Source organism: Procambarus clarkii, chromosome 25 (assembly GCF_040958095.1).
Source record: "Procambarus clarkii isolate CNS0578487 chromosome 25, FALCON_Pclarkii_2.0, whole genome shotgun sequence".
NCBI lineage: Eukaryota > Metazoa > Arthropoda > Malacostraca > Decapoda > Cambaridae > Procambarus > Procambarus clarkii.
In genome coordinates, this window is record NC_091174.1 from 9,188,185 (window position 1) to 9,203,782 (window position 15,598).

Here is a 15,598-nt window from a genome sequence, read left to right on the forward strand (position 1 = left end):
CAACACAACCAGGACCACCACCCCCCCACCCAGCACAACCAGGGCCCCCACCCAGCACAACCAGGGCCACCACCCCCCACCCAGCACAACCAGGGCCACCACCCCCCACCCAACACAACCAGGGCCACCACCACCACCTATCTTGAGGTTATCTTGAGATGATTTCGGGGCTTTTTTAGTGTCCCCGCGGCCCGGTCCTCGACCAGGCCTCCACCCCCCAGGAAGCAGCCCGTGACAACTGACTAACACCCAGGTACCTATTTTACTGCTAGGTAACAGGAGCATAGGGTGAAAGAAACTTCGCCCAATGTTTCTCGCCGGCGCCTGGGATCGAACCCAGGACCACAGGATCACAAGTCCAGCGTGCTGTTCGCTCGGCCGACCGGCTCCCTCCTACCTAGCACAAATGGGCACCGCCACCATCCAGCACAAGGAGGCACCACCACCCTCGCCCAGCCCACAACCCCAACACATTTTAATTAAGTACAAATACAAATTTTTATTCAGGTAGAGTACATACATACAAGGTGAGATACAAAACGTTGATGGATTTATAGATAGAGCTAGTACATACAATGCCTAAAGTCACTATTACACAAAGCGTTTCGGGCAGAATGGTTTTGGTTTCGGGCAAGTGTAAACTTATTATGGATACATGATGGAGGATTACATAATAAAGTACTTTAATATGACCTTGATAACTACAGAGGGTCCAAAAACAGATAACGACCTTCAGCCTAAACCAATATTATATGTGATGAGAATAGGGACAGGACAAGGAAGACTTCAAAAGACAGTACACCGTGAATGGGAGCTCAGATAAGTAAAAAGATCTAGGGGTAAAGATAATGCCAAATCTAACACCAAAAGCACTTACCAACACAATGACATCAGAATATCAAATCTTCATTTTTTTTGTATGTATGAACATGCAATAAAGTGGAGAAAATCTATAGCAGCAGTGAAGAGGATTTGATCTTGGTACTCCCAACCACACCCCCCCCCCTCCCCAACATCACCACACCATAACATGATCAAAAGTAATGCAACCTGGCATGCCACTGAATCCGCTAGGGGTCCTGAGGCTTCCAACTCAAGTCCCAGTCAGGGTTTCACACATTGCCCTGATACACTATGGCTTAAGTCTAATACTTCAACTTTCAACGTCTCTCGCCAAATGCACAACGAAATCACACTAACGTGATGTATCAATGAGAAAATTAGAAGAAGTCGTGACGAGGATTCAAACCAGCTCACTTGGTAATGCTAGGCGGGTTCGGATCCTCCTCGCGGCTCGTGCCGATTTTCTCATTGAAACATCAAGTTTATGTGATTTCATTGTGCGTGTAATCAAGTTGAAAATTATCCAATAGAACAATGTTGGATGGACAGTGGTTCTGGATGGTGTGTTATTGCTTCCATACAGAAATGCATGCACCTCCATCTGTGATTGAGCAAAGGAAGTGAAGCAAAGCACGTACTGTATTTTCAGTTAGACTAACGTTTCACATTACATATACATACATACATTACATACATACATACATACCCCTTACCTCTTTCGCCTTGTTTTCAGCCTCTGAGCGAGAGAGAGCAATTGCAAGCTGCAGTTCCTCCTCCTCCTGTAGCTCCTCTTCACTCTTCTTCCCAGGTGCCTACATAAAGCAAAAACTAAATGTGAAATCATGTGCAGATGTTGTGCTGAGCATAGTACAGTACCTGCAAAATTGTCTAGCTCAAAAGAATGCTGCTATATATTCATTAAAATATTTTTAAATAGAGTACTATGAATGTTAAATATACATAGTAATCTCAATTTACAACAAGAAATAGAAAACTGTTAGTCAAGAGTACATGTGCACCATCCAATTGGAATCCTTAACATTGACAAAAACAAATGTTCTTTTATGAAACAACTTCCCGAGTGGCATTGTACTTCTTTGTACCTCGGACTTTCTACTACATATTTGCAATACCATGTTCCATCTATGTTGTATTGTGGGCTTCTCGCTTACCTGCTAGTATCCACCAGTGGTGCACACAAGTAATTACCTAAGTGCAGATTTTCTGTTGCAGCTCAAACATCCAAGTTTATTTCTGGGGATTTGATATTGTTAATATGGCTGTAGAAATGGTTTACTTTTCTAAGTGTACCACCAGTGGAGCTTCATTCACATTCATGAATAAAGGGATGGGCTTGCTCCATTTCCATGGGGGATGAACTCTGATAACAGCCTTGCATTTAGCCTCTTTCAGGAGTAGTCCTCAGTGTAGTTCACATTCAGAGCATATTGAACATTCTCTCTCTCTCTCACTTCTGTCAAATTCTGACGGATGAAGGGGGGATAAGGGCTCCTCCTCCTGGCTGTTATATGTTTGCTTATCCACATGAAGATTTGTTTACCTCTGCATGGAACCAAAAATTTCAGTTGTATGAAGCACCATTTCAGTCTTGGTGGGCATGTGCAGTGGACATTTTGCCTGGACTGAGGTCAGTGGTGTTTACCAAGCCTTTCCCTTCCCTTCCCCCCCAGTCTAGTTTTCTTTTTTCCTGTCCAGATGGTTCAATCCAGTTTTTTTCTGGCCAAGTTGAGGGCTTATGATTTAGACGAGTCACAATGTGGCTGAAGATATGAAGACTAAACCATGCACCAGAAGATGAGACAACAATGTTTTGGTCCATCCTGAGACCATAATGGTCCAGACGGACCAAAATGTTGTCGTTTCCTTATCTTGTGTGTAGTTTTTTATTCTTATGATTTAGTTTTCCAAGCCCATCTGTTGTCCAAACCCACTCCTTTTCCTGAGGTTCTGATTCTCCCCAAAGAATGATGACTACCTGTACAGATGGTTCAAGACTCTTGAACCCATCACCATATAAATTTTCTAGACCTAATACATGGTTATCCAAGTGCTTCTCAAGGGGGACACTTCCAAAAATCAAGCACCGAATGTAATGAAATGCCCTTTTCTAGTGGGCCCACAATCAAGGTTATCGAACCTTTTATCGAGGTTCTGCCCATCCCCCCCCCCCCCCCTCCAGGAAGCAACCCCACAGCAAGTTGGCAGACTCCTGGGTACCTATTTACTGCTTGGTGAACAGAGGCATTGGGTGAAAAAAATGTGCCCAACCATTTCTGTCCCGCCCGGGATTCGAACCCGAAATTCTCGATTGTGCGTCGAGAACAAACCCGACTGTACTACCGGGTCAACCCTTCTCAAACGTCAAGACATCGGAAGACACTTTTGAAGCCTTTGTTGACAACTTCCAGATGCTGGTGTGATCAGCACACAAGTGAGGCAGCCACCATATGCTCTCTGGGAGGTTCGTTATTAGGTACCCAGCAGGGTAAGGTGTATGTTCACGGTACAAGACCCCAAAGTATCTACAGGTCTAAAGTTGCTACTGCAGACTCGTCTAATGCAGGAGTAGGAAAATGAAAAATAATGTGGATAATGAGAAAACAAAGCAGGGAATTAAAGGGCACTACAGTTTTTTGTGTAGCGAATATCTTTATGGGACAACTATTCTAAATTCGTTTCCAATCAAATATTACTTCCACAAAGCAATCAGCTCTACTACCTACAACAGATCGAGATGTCCATTTACAACATTGCAATGGAAAATAATCTAATAATGACTGAAAACCTCAATCCTGCAGAGGGTAAATTGTCTAGAACTCTTTATATATATACAGTATATAAATAGATTGTCTCTCAAATGTATCTAATTAACCAGGCTATTCACATGCTGTGAAGGTACCAACTGTAAACACATTTTCTTAACCACCTCTTCCTCACATCAAAAGTACAGTGTGCATGGCACTATTATTACCATCCTCACCAGCCCAATATAATGTGGACCATTCCAATATACCAGAGAAATGATGCATACTACAGATAAAAGGTTTATTCATGGAAGTATAAACCCACATGAGAATCCCTTTGAATGGTGTAAGAATGCTATGGAGAAATTATAACAATATGTATACAATTACAAGCATTCAAGAAATGAGAAAAAAGGATTATGACAACATTGTGGGTAAATGACTTAACTAATGAGAGAAACCGCTGTGGTTGTTTAGTGTGTGAATTTTTTTTTTTTTTTTTGGAGGGGGGGGGGGAAGGATATTCCTGTGAGGGCTCTAAGCTTTGACTGGCTCTAAACTAAGTCTAGGTCAAAGGGTCTCACTAAGACCCATTGCTGTCTTAGGCAGTGGACGAGTACTGATGACATACTGATGACACTTATGCTAGCTTCAATAAGGTTATGTCCACTGTGTTTAATAACTTCTTATGCACTGATAAATATCAACTGAAATCTGATTTGATTTATAATGTGCACCATGTTAGATAATGTTCCAGTGGTCTGTCGAGTATGTCTCCTAATGGTGACATTTCCTCTTCTCTTCTGGCTTATCCAAGTCTTGCCAGACCTATTGCTAACCTTTTACTATGTTGTTAAAGATTTGCTACCTAGAACAAAAAGTTCCAAGTAGCACGGGCTATGGTGAGCCCGTAGACCTTTTACTAACTATTCATCCATAATAGTAGCCTTTCCATTAGTCTGCACAACCACCTCTATTATCAAATCCTAACGGCTGCCTAAAAACTACACATTTAAAATGTTCAATTTTACTGTTAGAAAATCAAAGTGCATGTTTGTCATTATATTGTCCAATTTAAGATGTTCAACTCATTTAATTTTGATTACCATTTCTAGTGATTTACTCACTGGTAAATACCATCATAAAAGACAAGGGGAATACAGTACAGAACTCTTGAATGTCTTTTCCTGGAGAACCTGTAATGAGTATATACTTTAAGACACGGGCATCCACGAGAGAATGAGTGTGCTATAAAAGGTTTCGTCTACCAAACAACAAGGCATTCACCGTTCCGTGATATGTTAACACGCAACACCCGATTACATCAAGGGCTTGAGTAACACCATCATGATCTAATCCTGCGGGAACCAAACACTAGCATAGCCATGAAAAGAACAAACTGTGCACTAATTAATGAGAACTAACCTTGGCGGTCATAGGACTACCGGTCTCCTCAGTTTCCACCTTAGTGGTGTTGGTAGTGGGCCGTTGTGAGCTGCAGGGTGAAGCAAGCAAAGTACTGCTACAACTTTACATCCAAGTCAGTTTTTATATATCTGGATACTTTTACAAACACATACAGGCAAAATATTACAAGTGTGGTGTGTGTTATAGGTGGGACAACAGGTGACTTGTGTTAAATGCTTGTGCTCTCTCCTTTAGTTTGAGTTATTTGTATTATAATAAACAAATTTATTGCAAACCACACAAAACAGAATGGTAATATGATCAGCTGATTTGAGCCATTCAGTACAGTATTTATATACATGATTAAAACTCGCATTTTATGAGATTTAAACGGGTGTGATCCGAGCTGATAGAAACCTACAATCTTAACCTTAAATGCAATACCTATTTTAAGATTAACTTGTGCCAGTTTGACTAGTGACAGCACTGTACTAGTGCTGTCATTCTATATTTCATGTATTTCATTTAAATATATAGCTTTCCTGCATTTCCACATACACACATGGAGAGAAATTAGTGCACGTATTATATTTAAACACAAAATCCAAGATGTAGGAACAATTCATATTATAATAAATACAAATACAATTGTTAAATGCATCAACATTGCAGTGAACCTATGTCAGTTTTTATCTTTATCATAAAGGCTTGAAGGAGAATCAAGGCAATTTCAGTGCTTGAATATGAGAGGTGGTTCTAAAAGTACTGAGTGCATCTGTATCTTCTTCAATAAATAACTTGCAGACATATGACTCATGCCCTTAAAATACCTATATGAGGAGGACCAAGCAGCTAAAATCCTGTCAGTGCATTATTTAGGCTTCCACATTTAAATTATATTATTATTTTCAGTAATACATACTATTCATAAGACTACTGTATGGACATGTACAATGGTTTTTACCCTGGAAGTTATCCAAGCAGTATATAAGGTAAATCACCTGAGCCTCTCATACAAATTTGAGTGGGTCATGCTATTATAAACTGGAAAAATATGGGAGATCTTCAACTCGACAAACTGTAACAATCAAAATTAGTGCAGTATGATCAGCGCCATCATCAGAAAACTTGTCAAAAGCGTAAAGCAAAGAAAATGTTAAGAGTTGAAGACATGTACACCAAACATACTGAAAGCTACAGGAATAGAAATTATACTGGCACCATTTACCAGATGAATTAAGTAAACAAGTTGCAAAGAGACACACGGGGGATGGGATAATTGGAAGTGTGTTAACACATGTAATACAGTAAACATTGTTAGGGTTCACAACCAGGAGAGGCTTTTACACCCATAGTTATAAAGCCAAGGAACCACGTCCTCGCCAAAGCCATAAATGCCAAGACATTAATGCAATTCAAATTCCAGGCTTTGACAAGCCACTGGCTTCCTGTGCCAGACCATTAGGTACATAGTGACCCTCAGGTGAATTCAGGGAAATAAAGGCACAAGCATTGTCCTCCAATTATATTTAACCATGTTAACGCCACACTGAGATTACTATGCCCAAGTCTCGTCACTGTATTACAGAGTCAACATCAAATCCTTTGAGAAGAGATCAAGAGAGCTCGGGTTGTATTTACTGGAGATGCACAGGGCAAGGCAGATATGTTCAAAGTCTTCAAGTGGATGAGGGGGTATCAACAGGATTAATATAAGCAAGGCCTTGAAACTATCAGATCAGGACAGAACCCATATATAATTATACTGTAAGCTGGAGCACTTGAGATTTGGGAAGGATATAAGGAAGTATTGGTTTGGCAACAGGGCGATAGACAAGTAAATAGTTTGCCGGCCAACATCACAGAGGCAAGTAGCATTGCTACCTTTGAAAATAGACTTGTTATCTAAATGGGAGTAGAGAAGGCTAAGATTTAGATGGGCACAGTTCAGAATGGTCCAACAGACCTGCAGCAGCAACTCCTGTTTATGTACACACAGAAATCACAATAGCGTGATACATCAAATGAACAAATTCACAAGGGGCTGTGATGAGGGTTTGAACCTACGTCCAGGATGATCCCAGACGATCTGTGGGATCCATGTGAGGGCAGTAGCATTCCCAGTTGGAATTATTTTACCACATCATGGTGCAATCGACTAAGGCGCGTCTAGGATCATCCTGGATATAGGTTCGAACGCTCATCACGGCCCTTGTGGATTTGTTCCTATTTATGTTCTTAAAATGGGTCTTTCAACAGCTAACAGAAGCAATACAACCATGTGGCAGTAAGTGGTGAAAAATCTAATTATGTTAACATGAAACTACTTTCTTTCTGATTCCAAGTAACACAGTTTTATTAGAATGAAACTTGACTCACTCTCTAACATCCAATGCCCATAACTTGAAGGCAATGATAACCTAAATATTGCACTGATAAGCATCCTCAACTTTAGGTCAAATTGACTTTAGGAAGTCACTCAGAAGTGGAAATAATATTCGGAATATTGTAGTAATTTAAAGTGATGAATTTGGGGGATATTTAAAGGCTAATGCAGTAACCACAATGGTTATTTACCTAGACTTTCAAAGATATTTTAGATATCCTTTCATTATTCAGAATTACTCACTATATAAAAATTCTTAAAAACTTTAGTATTGTATTCATGGACTATCCAGCTCTTGGGAAGCTGGTTTTTCCTCCTCCCAACTATTATATTCACAAAGCTAAAAATCACAATTTAGTTCAAAGGTCCTCCTGCAAATTAGTTCACCTTTAATCAGAAAGACTGGAATTCACCGAATCTACTTCCACTTGCCTAGTCACATCACCCATCTAAAAATCTTATCCTGCACTTTATTATTTAATGTTTTGCCAGAAACCTTATAGCTTAAATTTTAGAATTACTCAATTTAATTTCACTAACTTAAATTTGATTACTAATAACTATATAAATTCTGCATAATTTAACAAAATTGATTACCAATATTTACATATTTTCCCCATGAATGATCACTCTCTAAATCTAATTCCATCTTGATAAGGGAGTGGATAATTTAGAGCAACTGCCACACAATTTTCAGTAGGCCTTGCTTTTTCCTCACAAATGCATCTAGTATACCCAGTCATGGCAGCCTATGTCTACCCCAATCAAATTTCATGAGCCCAGCTGTGTTTGGAATACATGCAGTGTGCAGCTCAACTTCTCACTTCTCACACAGTGTATATCCCTACAAAATGACTTGATTAAGGCTCATGTTGTAGATGTATCAGCTGGTTGGGGCCTCTACAACCACACAAGGATATGAAGCAGCTACTCATGAAGGTCACATCTCTAAACTTGTAGAGTTGTATTACAACTAATTTAGAATTATTTGCTGTTAGTTCTCTAGCACTCATATTGTTATAAATTTATAAAATATTGTAACCGTGCATGAACACAACTGCGAATTTCTGAACTTCTGCCTCTACTCTACATATAAACTTCTCCCCATTTTCAACCGAATGCAACAGAGGAAACCTGCCACCCATGAAAACAAATACTGTACTTGCATGTAAATTAAAAATTCTGAATAACTACAGTGTAAAGGAAATATTAACATTGTGATACTTATTTTAAAGTTTTCTCGGGGCCAATTAAGACCTCGTTTACCTGCCTCAAAGTCTTTAACCTTTGACCAAATACGGTAGCTACAACTACATACAAAAACGTTAGTGCTAAAAATCATTTCTGCCCACAAACTTTGGCAATTGACATGCATGGGAGGTATTGACAATGGTAATGCTCGTAACGGCTGATCATATCACAAATAACGAAAGCTTTTAACCTTTCTGTCGGTCTGGTCTCTTGGTCCCAAGTCGCTGGGTCCAAAATTGTGGATCTGGGCAGAGTAAAAGGTGGAAAACTATTGTGTCTGCTTTCTTCAGCATACAATTAAAACAAATGACGTATTAACATACCTACTCTGATGTACGGAAGAAAATCAATTAAAGTGTAATGTATAGAGTACATAAATTAAACGAAAAACTTTCAGTTGCATGTTATCTAACATTAACAAGGCAGGTGCTAGAAATACGTCGGTAAAGGAATTCACCGACTAATTTGATCAATAAAACATTGACAATATATTAAGATAAACGGGTAATAAACCAAGCAGCCACAAAAACAATGAACCTTTTAATATGGCTGCAGAGTCATTATTACTCAAGTGATTCAGATTAGTATTGAACAGATTCCTATACAATATTTAATATTCTAACTTTTTCCCGGAACACAGATGAAAATAAAATTCATTTTATAATCGGCTATACTGAAATTTATGGGCAAGATTACCAAGGAAAAATGATCAAGATGTACAGTAGTATATATTTCTACCATATTAATAATTTGTATTATTAATTTATTACAGATGACTGATAATTTTTAGACCTCTTACTTTAGCAGCCTGCCCTCAAACTTGGCTATTACTAGCCAGAATATTGCTGTTCAGTATTATTCTGCAGTCTGAAGTGTAATTTAGAATAAAAGTATTTTGACGAGATACTACAGTACTGTATATCAATTTAATACAGTACCACCTTTACGTATGCTTATTTTCCTTACACACCAGTTTTTCAAACAAGATATATACTATTCATGACCGCACAGAACAAAATACTATACACAGGAATTTAGGTGCCCAAATATTTTCTAATGGTCAGAGAAGTTGTTGAAAAATCAAAGTTGATTGTAATGAAATGCCTTTTTCTGATTGGTCCCCAGTAGTTCCCCCCAAGCTTATCTGTGATGTAATACCACCAAGCCTTAGCTCAACAAGCCAAGCTCCAAGACCCATCCATCACCTACAGGCATCACAGTCAGAATCTGACCCATTTCCTTTCCCAGGTTCTGTCTCTCCATGGTTTGACAGAGTATCCAGCCTCAATGTTTTGTGGCTCTCCGCTGATCTTCATGTGGGGGATTTTTTTGGCCTTGTGTCACGTCTTTTGTGGTGATAGTCAGGCGGCAGGCATTTTTGGTGCCACATTGGGGTCTTTTTTCATGGTGGCACTATGTGATGATCTTGAGGGCTTTAAGCACGTTCCCCTCTTTGGAGCGATTCTTTCGTATCGATTTCTGTAGGTACTGCGTTTCTGTCCTGGCGTTTTTCTATTCCCCAGTTGCTACCTTTTCAGTACATACTGTCCCCTCGTCTTTTCTGACACTAACAGTGTCTATGTGTGTGGTATACTTATATATGTATATTATATACATATATGGATATTACACGTTAACAGTGTCTCTTGCTGTACTCTTACTTCTTTCTTCAACTGTCTTGGGCTTTCCTTAATCCCGGTGATTAATGGGATTGATTAATGATTGATTGATTAATAATTGATTTCCTTAATGGGAGCCGGTCGGCCGAGCGGACAGCACATTGGACTTGTGATCCTGTGGTCCCGGGTTTGATTCCAAGCACCGGCGAGAAACAATGGGCAGAGTTTCTTTCACCGTATGCCCCTGTTACCTAGCAGTAAAATAGGTACCTGGGTGTTAGTCAGCTGTCACGGGCTGCTTCCTGGGGGTGGAGGCCTGGTCGAGGACCGGGCCGCGGGGACACTAAAGCCCCGAAATCATCTCAAGATAACCTCTCAAGAGATCCCCTGCCAGGGAGTTCTGTCATCTGGTTGATGTGCAGAATTTGCGCATGCGCGCGCACCCATCACACTCTCACTCTTGTTTCTCACACCCTGTGTCCCAAGGCCTGCTGTTACCAGGTCCTCTGTGTGATGGTTTGCAACAGCCAGCCAGCAAATTTGCCTCCAATCTGGAGGTATGTGGCTGTATGTGGCTTTGAAAGGTTTCTTTGCCACCTTGTCCATGGATGATATTCAGGCAGGCTACATTAGACCCCCCGTCTCTATTAGTCCTGACTATGACTAACTGTTCCTTATTAGATGTCCCTCAGTCTAGCCATGCTTGTGTGCACTTTGGGAAAAAATTGGCTTCTTTAATTAAGGCGTAATTATGAGAAAGCTCTGAGAGATACAGAGAGGTGCCTCCCAGAAGTCAAACATCGAGTGTAATGAATGAAAGCCTTTCTTGCATGCCCCCAGTAGTTCTCTGTCCCTGCTCTTAAGCAGGGGACAGACAGCTTCTGTTCTTCACCATGGAGTCATTTTGGAGCACAGGTGGCTCCACAGTGGAAGGGCAGGATGGCCAAGACCTCCAGTAACCTAAACTGATATCTGGCAGTGGTCAGGAGTTATTTAGTTGCAGGGGAAGTGAAGCATTTACCTCGTATACCTAGGGGTGTTTAATTTCTCGCAAGCAGTTGCATGTTTTAGTGCACCTGGACTGTACCTGGATGGGGTTCTGGGAGTTCTACTCCCCAAGTTCGGCCCTGGGCTAGGCTCAATCTGCGAGAGCTTGGTCCAACAGGCTATTTACTTGGAGCGACCCTGCACTTGTACTTTCTGGTGGGGTTTCTTCTGTTCTGGGATTGATCGCCACTTCCGTTCCCCCTCGCCACATACAGAAGGGAAGGAAATTATATGCCAAGCCATTACGACTATATTTTTGGATGGGACAGGGAAGAGGCTGGAAGAAATGGTACCCAACCACTTAGACAGTCGGAGAATGAACGCCAACCTGCATGGAGCGAGATCATTGCTCTACCGACCACATACAGAGCCAGATTCTGATTTGGGCTCCTGGTAGATGACAGATGGATTTCAAGGTTTAGTGTGTTAGACAAAGGCTTGGTGCTATCGGAGAACTTGGAAAGGTACCAAGAGGGCCCTCTCAGAATAACGTACTGTATGTGTCAATTCTATCAAGCATTTACCTTATTACCAGTAGTATGATAATACAAATTTTTTCTATGATAAAATTAATTCTGTTATTGCTTGTGTTAGCAAAGAATCTGAGATAAGGTAGCTCAAAACTACAGATATGTTGCATTAACAAGTGTCTATTGTACAGCATAATATTACTCCATGCAACTCTGACTCTGCAACATCAATTTTCAACCTCAAAGCTACTCAAGTACTGTACTACATTAATAGTTTACAGGGAGCTCTTCCATAGTACTGTTACTGAGAAACACGACAACATTTATAAGAGGTAAATGATCTATGGTCCAAACAATCTGATGAAGATAAATAATTAATTTGGCAGAATGACAATGCCGCAACTGTACAACTCAAATTTGTTCTTGAGAGACTATTAAAAGAAACTTTGCAAGGCTTCGTTTAAAAAATTTGTCATTCTCTACTCCAAAATGTGCTTGGTATGCTAAGATGTTCATGTTCTACATTAAATATATAAGGGCAGAGATAAACAATGTTCTCATTTTCAGAAATGAACAAACTTAGGGCAGGATGCAATAAAATAATGCAAAATTTTTTTACATTCTTCAGGTCGAGAGATTCGGTGCTGCTGCTTCGACTCAAAGATGCCACTTTCTCCAAACAGCCACTGACAGCTCAATGTAAAGCATTAGAAGAATTCAAAGGTAGGTTAGTACAGAATACTTTGATCATTTCACCTCATGATATTCTAAAGCTGAATTCTGGCTAAAACAATTTATAAAAATCTATTACAGCAGTAGTTCCAGTTTTAAGGAACAAAGATGAAATGCAAAACTATAAAAAGAAGTCATAACACAATGAATTTAATAGTGCTCTATAAAAATATTAAGTTAAAATTATAATCTAATAAACTCTTACCTGAAAAAAATCAACTTTGTTTTAATTATTAATACCTTAATCAAACATGTCCTGGTAATATATATACAAAACATCACTTTCACCTGAGCAAAAATCAGGTTCAATAAGCAAGTACCATAAAGTATTTTGATTTTCTCCTCAATCATCTAGTCAATGTCAAGAGACACTTCCCATTATGCAATAAAGCATCCTATAATAACCCTTCCCTATACACGCTGCCCCTACCAATATAACAGTTGCACCACAATGTGTATTTCCTTCTTCCATTTCTTCCTAAAGGCTTCCATTTCATTCCTAAAAATGAAATAAAACAAACCACCACCCATCCTAAGTTTAAAACACAAATTCTCCAATTAAACAAAAGTACAGGCTACACTACTCTCATACAAGCTTTAGTGTGTTACGTGTAATTGTCACAGGTGATACTTATGACATAATCCATCTAACATTATCTATGATAGGATTTCTTCCTCTCCCTCTTAACCCCACTTCTCATTTAACTACAGTATCATCCTCTGGAATCAGAAACTTCCAACTCATTCCACAAGTATTTTGCATACACTTGAAATGGATTATAAACACTAACATTTTATTTATCTGAAGGCGAGGATCTGACTAGAAAAGCTGGCATAACGCCCCCCCCCCCACAAACCTTCAACTCAACCAGCCCTTCCTGACCTGTTCATCTAACCCATATATCCTCCTAGCATAATTATCCTGTCCTCTTTAACTATCTTAAGCCTAAGTAATCCAGCCCTCTTCTCTACACAGTGTTTGTAAGTCTTTGTAAGCACCTTTCCTTCTGAATATTGATAGATGCCCCATTTAAAACCAATCAATCAACCAGCACTTTACCTCTGTTTCATTCTCTCACACAATATACAAAACTTGTGCCTACCACAAACCTGACTGCATCTCTCTGCTTAATCCTTTTCAAATACAGTATTTTAATTTTCCAAAAAATATCTTTCAATAAAATTCATTTCTATTAACAGTATTAAAAATACTCCCATGTACTAAGAACTTATCACTGCCACCCCAGACCGACAACCAGAGTGCAACTCCATAGTCTCCCGAGACTAATGGATGCCTAACTACTACTACTACATTAGACTACTGCTCTAATTCAGATTTCAAAATAAGAAATTGTCTCTTGAGAGATAACATGGGTAAACATTCACAATCTTAGTTTTCTTAATGGTCAAAGTTAAATAAAACCAGATCATAATTGAATTAGGTATTGAAGTGCACTTATAATGCAATACCACAAATTTGTAAAGCACTGTACAGTGGATCTAGAAATAAAGAGAATATGCTAAGTGTACTACTGTCATGCTATACAAGTTTCATTCCTTAATCTTTAACGTGCAGAATACAGTATCCTCATTTAAATTAATATACAGTAATATTGTAATGTACTTAATGTAATATTAATTGAGAAGAAAAAAAAAAAATTGGTTTGGTTGCCGAGGATAGGAAGCAAAATTTCATCAACAGGACAGATATTAAACTCACTTGTTTATGTCGTCAAAACATGACTCACAAACACGGACTTCCCGCTCAATGCCAAACTTTGGGATTGTTGAATACTTGCTGGAGCAGTCCCCACAAAAAACTTGACCACAGGCACGACAATGATGCTGAAATGTACATAATAAATACAGTACTGTACTTATTACTTCAAGTTTTTAAGCCTTATCACATTTTATTGTAATGTAAATAAAAAAAAAAATATTGCCCATTCCTAGCAGCCTTCTTACCTTTCGTCTTATCATGGTAAACTGTGAACGACAGCGGTGGCAACACTCGCCATCTGCCCAGTCTGGTGCACGGTCAGCCGTGAACATAGCATCGCTCTCGCTAACAGTAGGCATGTGGTGCCCCTCAGCCTTCAAGATGTTAACTGTATCCTGTAACAAAATGTACAAAATGTGTGTGTATTGGTGCTAGCAGAAAATGCTGTTAGAGGAATGTAAAGTGAACCCTGCTTGTCATAATGTTGTACCTTTCCCCACACACTGCAGTGGGGGAAAATAGAGGAAATTAAAAAGAGATGACAGGACAATATGGAAAAATAAATGTATTATGCACCTAAAGATAATTGTACTTAACATTTTGTTTGGTATATACTTATTAGTGGGGTCTTAACATATATACGTACAGTACTGTATATGTATTTACTCTTTGTGCCTGCAGAATCGAGGTATTAGCTCTTGGATCCCTTGGACCCCAGGAGTTAGAAAACAGCCCATAGCAGCTTTCTAACTCCCAGGTATCAATTTACTGCTAGGTGAACAGACACATGAGGGTGTAAAAACTGCCCATTTGTTTCTGCCTTGGCCGGGAATTGAACCCGGACACTTAGGACCATGACCCCTGAGTGCTGTCCACTCAGCCGCGAGGCCCTATTCCTTGTGCACATATATATATACACACACACACACACACACACAGTACAGTGTATGCTATAAATAGGAAAGAAATAATTGTACACATTAAAGAAAAATAAAGAGCAATAAATAAACCTTACCTGTATAAAACCAAGTACGGTACATACAGGTGTTCCAGGCAAGTGAACTACTGCACTGTACTATGTCTTGAATGCAACTGCTTCAGAGAAGCCTGTGCAAGACAACCCCGGCACAGTAAGCCTCACTGCACCCAGTTGCCATGTGTGTACAACAGAATACATTACAATATTTCTACCAAGAGAAAAAAAAAAGATTCCCTAGTACTTGCCTAATGAATAATAGACAATTATGTTTAAATTCTTTAGAAATTACAGAATTTCTTGTCTCACAGCTGCCAGTACTTTTACATCAGAAAAATCAATGGATGGGCAAGTAACTCATTAACATATTGAAGATAGCCTT

At 39.4% G+C, this 15,598-nt stretch overlaps 1 protein-coding gene across 2 annotated transcripts in view; it reads right to left on the reverse strand.

The window, feature by feature from the left end:
• The window catches only part of Hrs (Hepatocyte growth factor regulated tyrosine kinase substrate), a 28,015-nt gene that overhangs the window by 9,172 nt on the left and 3,245 nt on the right, over positions 1 to 15,598 (reverse strand). The window contains exons 4-8 of one of the 2 annotated variants that reach the window (XM_045739650.2): positions 14,486 to 14,635; positions 14,241 to 14,365; positions 8,843 to 8,896; positions 5,034 to 5,103; positions 1,557 to 1,655 (exon numbers count right to left, since the gene is read on the reverse strand). In XM_045739650.2, the coding sequence (XP_045595606.2) occupies positions 1,557 to 1,655; positions 5,034 to 5,103; positions 8,843 to 8,896; positions 14,241 to 14,365; positions 14,486 to 14,635 (498 nt within the window). The remainder of the gene's footprint in view (positions 1 to 1,556; positions 1,656 to 5,033; positions 5,104 to 8,842; positions 8,897 to 14,240; positions 14,366 to 14,485; positions 14,636 to 15,598) is intronic. The other variant, XM_045739651.2, reaches the window with a different exon arrangement.